A 12,861-nucleotide genomic window follows, 5' to 3' on the forward strand; every position below is an offset into this window, starting at 1 on the left:
CGAATATATTTTACCGTAATACACACATTAAAACGTCAACATTTTACTACTGACCAACCAACTCAATTTTTGGAGTTTCTTAGATTATTTGACGAAATAAATGAAAACACGAAGTTACTGAGAAAGTGGTAATGAAAGTAGCGAAATATTCGATGGAATTTCAAATAATTTCTTTAAATGATAGCTTTGAAGTCTTCTTCAATAGAGACATCAACAAATCTAAAAACTGTTTAATAAAAACTTGTGCGTGCAGCTATTTCTTTCTATATCAAAATAGTTTAAAATTTAAACCAAACTCAAGTGTCCGTATAATAATACAGAGACAGTTTAAGAATGTTCTCGTATCTCAAGTACATAAATTAACAGATTCTCCATTTTTTGTGTAATAAAAGTCGAAAGCGCATAGAAGCGTTGTGACCAACAGCTGACTGCTTGGCAAGTTATTTAAATGTAACTATTAGAGGTCACCAGTGTTAGAAATAACACCGGTTTTTATTTACGAAAAACTAATATTAGAAAAGTATAAAACGTCTTTATTTGTGCAACATAACTATGAAGAATATCTATTTACAACAATAATTAATAACAGAAACAATTAACAATGAAGAATCACATATTGCTCACACCCTTTCGACAATCATTCGTCTACATTAATCAAAAATTTAATGTTGTTCAGCTGCTTCGCTTTGTTCTACGTCTTGGCTGGCTTCAACATGTTGCACCTGTTGTTGTTCAACGGCAGCATAGTCAGCGGAATTGTCTCCGTCAGCGTGTTCCAAACCAGAATTTCCGTAACCACTTACTCCTTGATACTGTCCAGCTGAATACGCGTCGTTATTATACTGGCCATTATCGTCTTGCGATAATTGCTTATAATCACCGCCTCCAATTCCCCCAGAATAGCCACTAGATGACCAATCTCCGTGTCCTTGACCACCTTGGTACTCGTCATGGGGAACTGGATATGGTTTCGGAACTTCAACGGGAACTGGAACCTTTTTTATAACTTCCACGGGAACTGGGTGAGGTACTTTTACAAAGTGGGGAACGTGGACCGGGAAAGGCTTAGGAACGCTGACAGGATAAGGAACCTTGAAGGGCACGTGAACGGGGTACGGTTTTGGTTGAGTAATTATTGCTTTATCAGACACTCTAACAATTTTGGTAAGATCGGCGTGAGAAAAACTACCACCGTCCTGGATATCTTGTTTAGGATACACCAATTTGTCGTAATCTTTTATGTCGGGCACTCCTACGAGCCTAGTTGGGCCATGGCTGGAAAACCCAGGAATTGCCAGAGTTTGGGAAAGGAAGAAAAGCGGAAGTGCAAAGGCCTTAAAAAAATAAGATGTTTGATAGTTACAACGTATTATTTTTTTATATTAAAAGTAAACAGGGAAAAAAAAAGAAATATTTTAAAGGAACCTACCCAGAACACCATTTTAGTAAACACACGTTGAACGAATCAGGACTGATGAAAGTATTTGTTAAAAGAGCACTTATATACGGCCGACAATCAGGGAATTGATTAGGAAGTAGAAGACCAGTTTACTTTCTTAGGAGACGGCGAATTCTCCAAATAATTTTCTGAATGGAAGTAACTACCCATCTTTGTTCATCTACTTGTACCTGACATATAAGAGATAGAGACGACCATATCCGATAATATAAGCGAAAGTACTTCCACCTTTTTGTTACATAGCTAATACACATGTAATAAGTAGCATGTATTTTCATTTAATTTAACTAGCAAAGCGGAATAGGTTTAATAATTTGTCTCATTAGGCGCATAGAGAATAATAATGAATAAAAATGGTTCGCCAAGTCTGAAAAGATCATAATTTCTTTTTGCAACGTTTCTCCAAAAACGAATGAGTTTTGTAAAATAGATGCATAAATTTGCGAAATCTGTAGATAGAGGTGGATCAAAGAAAGTTCGACGACTTTACATTCTACTTCTACGATAAATCGGATCAGTGATAGCGAAAGTATTTCCTTCCCTTCACTGTCACGCTTACAGCTCACTTATACAGCATGTGTACCGCATCCAATGTCACTGCCGAACAAAATTTTAAACAAATTAGAATTACTTATACAACTCAGATTTTGCAATTATTTTATATCTGTAACGGCATTGCAATAATTTTGTTAAATAATACCAAAAACACTCAAAAGATATTCTTTTTTAAGTATCATATAAACCGTACAAATTTCCGTTAGTATTTTTCAAACTTTCAACTAATTTAAAAGAGAGTAATGCTAAATTCGAATAACTTAATATTTTGCTTACCAAAAATATTGATATTCTAAACCGAGTGCAATGTAGTGTGAAGTGAAAGTAAAAAAGAAGAAAAAAGAAATTCGCGAAAAAGAAACTTACATGATAGTTTTTAAATCTGGCGTGAGTGTAATATGTTAGCTTTACAAAAGCAGAGAACTAATGCCGAAGAAAGATTTATATGAGAGTATTTCTTCCACATTTTTGTAAATCAACCATTTTCACTGCCGCTATTTGAGTTCGAACACCAGTGGTGGGATAACAACCGCGTAAGAACCATCTGTGACTGTGTATGAGAACATTAATTAGGACATATACGTATACGTATATAAAAAAGAAAGCAGAGGAAAATAATAACTTAAAATGTGGTAATGTTAATTACGGTAATTATGGCCAGAAGGGCAAATTAAACGCGGTGCTGTAATCCATTACTTGTTAAAATTTGAAAGATTTATTCGCAAAACTACAAGACAATGAAGAAATTAAAAAATAATTGTTGAATTTTGGCTAGCAGCTAGGTAATCAGGACTTTTAAATCCTGTGAAAGGAAATTTCGTGCATTTACAACGAAAAACGTTTAACATTCAACTGCCTGAGCTAATATCTCATTGTAAATATTGTACGATAAATTTTAAAAAAGCTTAATGTAGTTTTTATTCTTGAAACTCAGTGTCTGGGTCGCTCTACCACAAACACGAATCTGAAGTGTAAATGTAGTAGGTACTTAAGCTTTGCTGATTACTTTAGCATTTAAAATACGAATGATTTGATGCTACGAAATTGGGCATAATTACCATGCAATCATACGTACTATTTGATAATCAACATAATAAAATTACATTACCAAAGGAGCATAGAACAACCGATCATAATAACGAAAAGAACAGAACACTAGAAATTAATCATTCATAATTTTTGGCCGGAAATATTAAACGAAGTAGCAGTGGATTTTTCAATTAATAATCAAAATAAGCATTTCGTTATACTCCTTCATATTGTTAGAAAATTCTTCTTGAATATTATTCATTAAAATTGTAGCAGTTTTAATTTAAAAGTAATTATTAAATATTAGTCATTTTACGAGCAATTTTTGTGGAATTGGGTTAATTTTATTTTTAAATAATTTCCTTTATTATATAATGGATTATAATTATATTTTACCGTAATACACACATTAAAACGTCAACATTTTACTACTGACCAACCAACTCAATTTTTGGAGTTTCTTAGATTATTTGACGAAATAAATGAAAACACGAAGTTACTGAGAAAGTGGTAATGAAAGTAGCGAAATATTCGATGGAATTTCAAATAATTTCTTTAAATGATAGCTTTGAAGTCTTCTTCAATAGAGACATCAACAAATCTAAAAACTGTTTAATAAAAACTTGTGCGTGCAGCTATTTCTTTCTATATCAAAATAGTTTAAAATTTAAACCAAACTCAAGTGTCCGTATAATAATACAGAGACAGTTTAAGAATGTTCTCGTATCTCAAGTACATAAATTAACAGATTCTCCATTTTTTGTGTAATAAAAGTCGAAAGCGCATAGAAGCGTTGTGACCAACAGCTGACTGCTTGGCAAGTTATTTAAATGTAACTATTAGAGGTCACCAGTGTTAGAAACAACACCGGTTTTTATTTACGAAAAACTAATATTAGAAAAGTATAAAACGTCTTTATTTGTGCAACATAACTATGAAGAATATCTATTTACAACAATAATTAATAACAGAAACAATTAACAATGAAGAATCACATATTGCTCACACCCTTTCGACAATCATTCGTCTACATTAATCAAAAATTTAATGTTGTTCAGCTGCTTCGCTTTGTTCTACGTCTTGGCTGGCTTCAACATGTTGCACCTGTTGTTGTTCAACGGCAGCATAGTCAGCGGAATTGTCTCCGTCAGCGTGTTCCAAACCAGAATTTCCGTAACCACTTACTCCTTGATACTGTCCAGCTGAATACGCGTCGTTATTATACTGGCCATTATCGTCTTGCGATAATTGCTTATAATCACCGCCTCCAATTCCCCCAGAATAGCCACTAGATGACCAATCTCCGTGTCCTTGACCACCTTGGTACTCGTCATGGGGAACTGGATATGGTTTCGGAACTTCAACGGGAACTGGAACCTTTTTTATAACTTCCACGGGAACTGGGTGAGGTACTTTTACAAAGTGGGGAACGTGGACCGGGAAAGGCTTAGGAACGCTGACAGGATAAGGAACCTTGAAGGGCACGTGAACGGGGTACGGTTTTGGTTGAGTAATTATTGCTTTATCAGACACTCTAACAATTTTGGTAAGATCGGCGTGAGAAAAACTACCACCGTCCTGGATATCTTGTTTAGGATACACCAATTTGTCGTAATCTTTTATGTCGGGCACTCCTACGAGCCTAGTTGGGCCATGGCTGGAAAACCCAGGAATTGCCAGAGTTTGGGAAAGGAAGAAAAGCGGAAGTGCAAAGGCCTTAAAAAAATAAGATGTTTGATAGTTACAACGTATTATTTTTTTATATTAAAAGTAAACAGGGAAAAAAAAAGAAATATTTTAAAGGAACCTACCCAGAACACCATTTTAGTAAACACACGTTGAACGAATCAGGACTGATGAAAGTATTTGTTAAAAGAGCACTTATATACGGCCGACAATCAGGGAATTGATTAGGAAGTAGAAGACCAGTTTACTTTCTTAGGAGACGGCGAATTCTCCAAATAATTTTCTGAATGGAAGTAACTACCCATCTTTGTTCATCTACTTGTACCTGACATATAAGAGATAGAGACGACCATATCCGATAATATAAGCGAAAGTACTTCCACCTTTTTGTTACATAGCTAATACACATGTAATAAGTAGCATGTATTTTCATTTAATTTAACTAGCAAAGCGGAATAGGTTTAATAATTTGTCTCATTAGGCGCATAGAGAATAATAATGAATAAAAATGGTTCGCCAAGTCTGAAAAGATCATAATTTCTTTTTGCAACGTTTCTCCAAAAACGAATGAGTTTTGTAAAATAGATGCATAAATTTGCGAAATCTGTAGATAGAGGTGGATCAAAGAAAGTTCGACGACTTTACATTCTACTTCTACGATAAATCGGATCAGTGATAGCGAAAGTATTTCCTTCCCTTCACTGTCACGCTTACAACTCACTTATACAGCATGTGTACCGCATCCAATGTCACTGCCGAACAAAATTTTAAACAAATTAGAATTACTTATACAACTCAGATTTTGCAATTATTTTATATCTGTAACGGCATTGCAATAATTTTGTTAAATAATACCAAAAACACTCAAAAGATATTCTTTTTTAAGTATCATATAAACCGTACAAATTTCCGTTAGTATTTTTTAAACTTTTAACTAATTTAAAAAGAGAGTGATGCTTAATTCGAATAACTTAATATTTTGCTTACCAAAAATATTGATATTCTAAACCGAGTGCAATGTAGTGTGAAGTGAAAGTAAAAAAGAAGAAAAAAGAAATTCGCGAAAAAGAAACTTACATGATAGTTTTTAAATCTGGCGTGAGTGTAATATGTTAGCTTTACAAAAGCAGAGAACTAATGCCGAAGAAAGATTTATATGAGAGTATTTCTTCCACATTTTTGTAAATCAACCATTTTCACTGCCGCTATTTGAGTTCGAACACCAGTGGTGGGATAACAACCGCGTAAGAACCATCTGTGACTGTGACTTTAAATGACATTTGTTGGGTTATCAACTAACAGTGGGAAAATACAAAGCAGTATTGAGCCAATGAGCAGCCCACACAGACCAAGACTTTTTTTTTTTAATTAGAACCGTAAAATGCTAATTCTCTAGAAATATTGTTAATGTTTATCATTATCAAGAAAAACATTGAATAAAATAAAGTTTGATTCCAAAAATATGTCCTAGTAATTCAATTCATTAAAAACAACATGGTTTACATCGAACAAACCTCTAGATCTCTCAATCAAATGTTTCCTGAACATGAAAGAAGATTCAAGCAAGGAGAAACTGATCCCAATTCTAATTTAATAATAAGTTCAATCTTTAACAGACATTTCTTTTTTCTTTTCAAACTGAGAGGCTTATATTCAATGAAATAAAATGAACAATAGTTCAATGATTTTTTTGCACAAAATACTTGGGAGTTCTCTTAAATTTTGTACATTCCATAAGCCAGTAAATTTCACTGTCACCACGTAAAACAACCAAAATTCTAGATTCAAGCATTCTGTCATTTTTTTTTATAATTTTCTATTGGTATTCAAACTATATACATTTGGAAAGCTTCAGTCAATTGGGTATTCAAAGTATTATGTGTAGTTCTTAACTTTTACGTTTTCCATCAAGTAACTTCACTGTTAAACTAATAAATACAAATAAATATCGATAAACGTGAAGGTTATTAAATTGTATTACTTTTAGTGCACCGGGGTAAATAGAAATGTAGTAGTCGTGTTTAGATTAAGGCAAACCCAGATAAGGAGCTGTCTTTCTTGCCTAGATTCCACTCTAATGGTTAAAGCAATTTGTACATTGTATGTTATTATGACTATGTATCCTATGTCAATTTATGTAACTCTAATGTAAGAAACAATTCCTGCATTCTAATCGGCATTAATTCCTGTAATCCTCATTTTTGTTTCCGATGGAGAAAAATCTTTGTTCAGGCTTAACGAAAGCATTTATGATGTACCACATTGTGATAGCGAATCATTTTCTTTAGAGACGTGACGCTCTTAGAATCAAAACTGAATCCGCTGAAAGCTTAAAAAAAAAACACCATACACAATTCGTATTTTTGTTATAGTATGGATTATTGATCATTTATTTCCAATAATGCCTACACTTCAGCAAACTTTTTAATGAACAACGCCAAGTAGCCCTTTCGTAGTAGTAAGTACAAACGTAATAGTTGAACCCAGAATTTAAATGGATAGAATAAAGGTAGCACAACAAGTACCTACAACAGAATGTTTGCGCAACATGATGTATGTGTATTAAAACAGTTGCGAGTGTTATATAAGAAAATGTAGTGTCAATCTTACTCAACTATGACTTGACATAAGTGAAATAACAAGAATATATTCACTATCAACTTGTTGTTTGTAATATAACGTTTTAATAAAATCTGCTCTGTTTTTCATTGAGGAAGTGAATATTGACGTATCCAATCCTGAATAACTGAACGAGAAAATTGTTGAACCCATTCGTTTATCCGTTGCGGTAAAATCACTTATAATATATTAAACATATACGCATAGAAGTAAACGTTCAATTAATTTAAAATTGTAAAAGAATTGAAACAAAATTAAACAAATACGTATAAATTAAATGAAATCGTTGAGTAGAAAGTATTAAAGCACGCAATCAGAATATTATTTATAAGTTATTTATGTAGTTAAAGCAAAAAGAAATGCTACTGTAAGTAACTAATGAGATCGTTTATGAAAAAAGTTTATATACAGGTATCAGAATATTCACTGAACATTAATCCAAACGATGTAAATTTTCACGATTAACTAATATGTATGTATAAATAGGAATATCATTCACAGAAACAACGAAAAATTGGAATAAACTGTAAAAATGCCTTCTATTAATGAGTCAATACTTCATACCTGGAAATAAAGTCACGAAAATTGTCATTGCAGTTTTCAATCACAAGGACGTTTAACTCGTTTTACTGATAGTACAATGAATTACTTAAGTAACTTATTCTGTCAGTTCAAAATAACTAATGAAAATGGAAAATTCTGATTTCACAACGAAATATTTTGATCACTGCTTATTCTGTTAAATATGATTGGCTTAAATATTGTGAATAGCAACTAATTCATCAGTTACTTATCAAAAATTAAATCAATATTATCTAAATATTGTGTCCCTTTAAATTTTTATTTAGTTCACGTTTACTTATTATTCAATAACTAATTTCCTTCGGCGTTTTTCAGCAACTAAAAGGTCAGTAGGTATTTATTAGCATTTAATATTAGTAACAATCATTATATAATTCTCATGCAAGTTTAAAGCCTTCATTCATATTGTTTATTATCATAATGTTCTCATATTTGTTTATCCTCATGCACATTTATATCGTATGCGAAAGAGTTGATCTTGGTATGGGAAATCTTACAGTATACACCATGCGAAATATGTATTCTTATAACGTCACGTTGAGGAAAGCTGCACGAAAAGAAAGAATACATACTAGGCGTAAACATCACAGAGATTGTTTTAATGATATAAAATATGATTAAATGTGGAATTCAAGTAAAAGAAAAGGTCATATCTTTAACCATTTGAAATGAGTTGTACGTATGTGTCTTCACACAACTTCCAGCAGTTAGACAGTTACTAAGGAGAGCGCCTTAACTCAATACCAAGATCAGCACTTTCGCGTACGGTATATGCATCCGTACGTATCTATTTATTAAACAAAGAGGGAAAAAGTGCGACTGAACTAGTACGTGCGATTTCCCGGCTGCACCCAACTTTCGCTGAAATACATTCTTTTCCAGTATGATCGTCTAATATGACCGTCTAACTAAATCCGGTGATTTCGAACAGATGTCTAATGTTATGGCAGCTTCCTTTTCTGCTCCTTTACGTAAGAGATTACGCAGGAAGTATCTAGGGCGTGAACAACGTTTGTAACACTTTTGTGCATTTAAAAAGGTATGTAAAAAACAAAGAAAATACCAGACAGAGACAAACTGGACAACTGCGTAGAGGTTTCTTACATTAGAAAATGAGATATGGAGTCTCAATTGATAATCTAGCCTTAACGACAACTTAAGGGTTGGAAATAATGTGTTATAGGTATAACATTTATTACTCTGTAGCGTTATTGTTTGTGTCGTCTGATCGTTTAATCTTTTATTGTCAAGTGGTTTCGGAAATAAGATTGGGGAGATGGAATGCTCTATTTTGTAAATTTATCGGAATGACTTTCTACGCGTTTCAAAACTATGAAAGAAAAATTTTATTCTTTCTTCTGACAAACCCCTTCACAGAGCCTTATGTCATACAAAAATAACAAAAAAATTTTGATAAACTTTGAAAATAGCAGCTTTTATAATCCTTTCAGAATTTCAAGGTCGTTTTGTCGCATTGTGTGACGCACTTCCGTTACATGCTGCGTGCGCAACTTCCGCCACAGGCTAAACTGTTACTCTCAACGCATTAAAAGTTCAATTACAAAACAGAACCCTTGAAAATAAACTACATATACTTTTACAACCGATCTATAGACGATTATTTAAGATATACACAAAATCAATGTTCTGGACACAATAGGTAACAATTTTACAACTATGCAATAACAACTGTAAGTATATTTTAAGATTGTTTTGATTTTCTTCATTACTTTATCCATGGTTCAACAGCAAGTATTAATTATACTATCTACGTATAAGTTTAACGTAATTGTTGTATCTAGGTTAATAAACACTTCTACAGAATGTTACTCAATATACACTAAATTACTCACTTGGTACACACTTTTTACGTTTTGCTTAATTACACCGGTAATTTTATATTAGTCCTACATACAGAACAATAAAAGACATTGTTTAAAGTCCAGCTTGCTACAGAATACAGACTTAAATTCAATAAGACAGGTTAAAAAAGGACTTTACGGCAAAAGTAGCAACTGACATACGGCATACATGTATTTTGCATCAATAGAAGCCTTTATTATTGTAAAGCTTACACTTTGCATTTTGGTGGAGCCTTTTACAAAAAAACGTTCTGCATTTAAAAATCAGTTTATTTGAAATAGTTCTTCTAAGTACTGAGTCTACTGATGCAAACTCCAAACTCCCTATTTTTATTTTATATTTTACGTTAATTTTTGTAAACAGTCATATCTACATATTAGTGCTGTGATATTTTTCAAAGCTGTTTGCTATTTTAGAAATACTAAATGCACTCTACAATGACTTAGTTTCTATTCTAGTTGAGTTACCCCATCAGGGTGTCCTAGTTACGTAATATGATTTCACCCGACTACCGTGAAATATTAGTAATTGGGTAGGACTTGTATCTATATTTTGTCTTATAAAATCATGGAATCAAGAAAGTTTATTCCTATGTTTTAACTTTTCGAAAACTCCAACAATAATTAAGTGATTTCAATGGTCAAGTAATTCGAATCGTAATAAAAATGTTTCAACAAAATATTTTCATAACCCGTCAATATTTAACTAATGTTGAAAAATAATTAATCCATTCAATGACTTACTAAAGTGTAGGATCATGCAATTGCAAACACTTAATTGCGATGTGACAATTTCTCAAAGAATAACAACTTATGTAGTTTACTAGTTTACTACATACTATGAAAAATAATTAAAATAATGTAATGAGTTCTAACATTTTACACATTTACAATAATAAAATAATTTTTGTATGTAGTAAAGTTTACTTCGGAAAAGTCTACAGAACATAACATTGGATTGCAATGACTGTAAAACAAATTTCTGTAAATAGTACCAGTTATAATATTACTCTCGAAAAATCCAGTTAGGTAAACAATTTTCGGTAATTGTTTATTATTACATAAAACGATCGATATACCTTTATGTATATAAGTAGGTAAAATAATTTGTTATCGGCATTTTCCGTTCCCTTCTACTGCCTATTGTAATATAAATTCTTATACCATAACAAAATTAATTAACTTGAACTGCATAAAAATGTAATGCAAACGCAACATTTGGGTTAATAGGTGTTAGAGCGTTCTTGCATAACATCTACTCTTGTAGTACTTACGTATACAAAATTCATTCTTGGGCATATATATACAGCGTGACCCAAAATGTACGCAACATGACCATTGTAGTCAAACTATAAGTTTCGTCCTTATGTTTTAAAATCTAAATTTAACTTACTATACAAGGCGTTCAAAAATATAGACAAACGTCGTTCAGAAAGCCAAAACGTTTGTATTTTATTGATCAATATTTAAATATACTAGGTCACTATTTGAATATTAATAAATAATTAGTGTTTAAATCGAAGAGATTAGTGTAATGCTCTAAGTAAGTTACCAAGTAACCTAATCCTAAAAAGAAAAAAATTGTTGCACTAATTAATTTATGTATTAATCGTTTAGCATTTACCGAAAGTTGATTTATACTTAAATTAGCCGAAAATAGATTTAGATACCATTTAATTTGTTACCATGTTAAAATATGAGGAAATATTTCATCATTACGAAGTGCAAAATTTTAACCAGAATTGTACAGAGAAGGATAGAAAAAAAGGCGAAAAGAACTATTAAGGAAAAAAGAATTTAGGTTTAGAACGGCAGAAAAAGGATAGAGCGCATACATCTGTAGATTTAGAAAAAGATTTTGACAATGTTAAATAGGACAAGATGCTTAATATACTTGAAAATGTAGGGATGAGTTACAGAGATATATGAGTGATACTTAGTTTGTATGAAGAGCAACAGGCAGTTATAAAGCTGGAGATGCAACGTAGAGAAGTAAATATTAGAGTATTTTATATATTAGTAAATATTACACTGTCACCGCTACTTAGGAACGCTACGCTAGGAACAAAAGATTAGTATGCTTAGATTTGCAGATGATATAGTAGTATTAGCATCTAGCAGGGAAGAGTTAGAGATAGCTTTAAATAAAATGAAAGCGGTACCGACAAAACAGTATTGTATGGCAATAAATAAAAGTAAAACAAAAATACTGGTATGCAAGGGAAGAAAAAGCAGGGTCTTAGGACTGACGACCTTATTATGATGAATCAGTTACTACAGTGTTTTTCCATTATTTTAAAAAGAAAAAGTATATCACTAACCAATATATAAATATCGACTTAAAAATTATGAAATTCCCTTGTTATAAATAAGTGGATCAGGATTTTTTGAAAAGTATTTATCGGATCTAATTCGTTTGACTAGCAGTCGATACTTCTGACACTTTAACCCAGGCGGGAACGGACAGGTGATACAAGGATCATGACAGCCCTAAATAACTCAACTGATACTAAAAACAAAAAAATAACAGTAACCAATGACTGAAATTGATATACTTACACTTTTTAATAAAGCAACGTAAGTTCAAGTGTTTTAAAAGATTTCGTTAGGTTTCTAATGAAAAGGAATTTTGAAAACGATGTAATTAATGCCTTATGAAACACTCGTTCTTAGATTCCTTTGTTTGTTCTTTTTATAAATACTCTTCTTGCTAATCGACACAGTACTGTGTAAGTCAATCTTGATGTGTTTTATTTCGAAGAAAAAGAAGTCAATCCTTTTATTTTTCATTTCTGTCTGCTGTTATGTAAATCACTGGGCACAAATATTTTACAGTTCTTTTTGTTAGAACGACACAAATAGCTAGGATTAATTTGTTTTATTTCCTATTCACGGGCAGATAAGTTACTGTAATAATTTCTTTCTCGAAATAAAAAAAAAATGAACGAGAAGTAGGCCACTCTTAATTTAAATACTATTTTCTGTGTAATAAATAAATAAATAAATGGTTTTGTTTCAGAGACGTATCAAAAAATAATTAAATAGATACACGTCACCATTTAATTCACA

General features: G+C 31.9%; 1 protein-coding gene across 1 annotated transcript; it reads right to left on the reverse strand.

Moving 5' to 3' along the window:
- Window positions 1-634: 634 nt before the first annotated feature.
- LOC108733321 lies at window positions 635-5,196 on the reverse strand. The gene is made up of 3 exons (XM_025976004.1): window positions 4,855-5,196; window positions 4,094-4,759; window positions 635-1,334 (listed from the first exon to the last, which is right to left on the reverse strand). The coding sequence occupies exons 1-3, from the start codon at window positions 4,864-4,866 to the stop codon at window positions 663-665; spliced, it is 1,350 nt and encodes a 449-aa protein (XP_025831789.1). The 5' UTR covers window positions 4,867-5,196; the 3' UTR covers window positions 635-662.
- Between the last annotated feature and the right edge of the window lie 7,665 nt (window positions 5,197-12,861).

The sequence above is a fragment of the Agrilus planipennis genome, unplaced genomic scaffold (genome assembly GCF_000699045.2).
Source record: "Agrilus planipennis isolate EAB-ADULT unplaced genomic scaffold, Apla_2.0 scaffold12, whole genome shotgun sequence".
NCBI classification, from domain to species: domain Eukaryota; kingdom Metazoa; phylum Arthropoda; class Insecta; order Coleoptera; family Buprestidae; genus Agrilus; species Agrilus planipennis.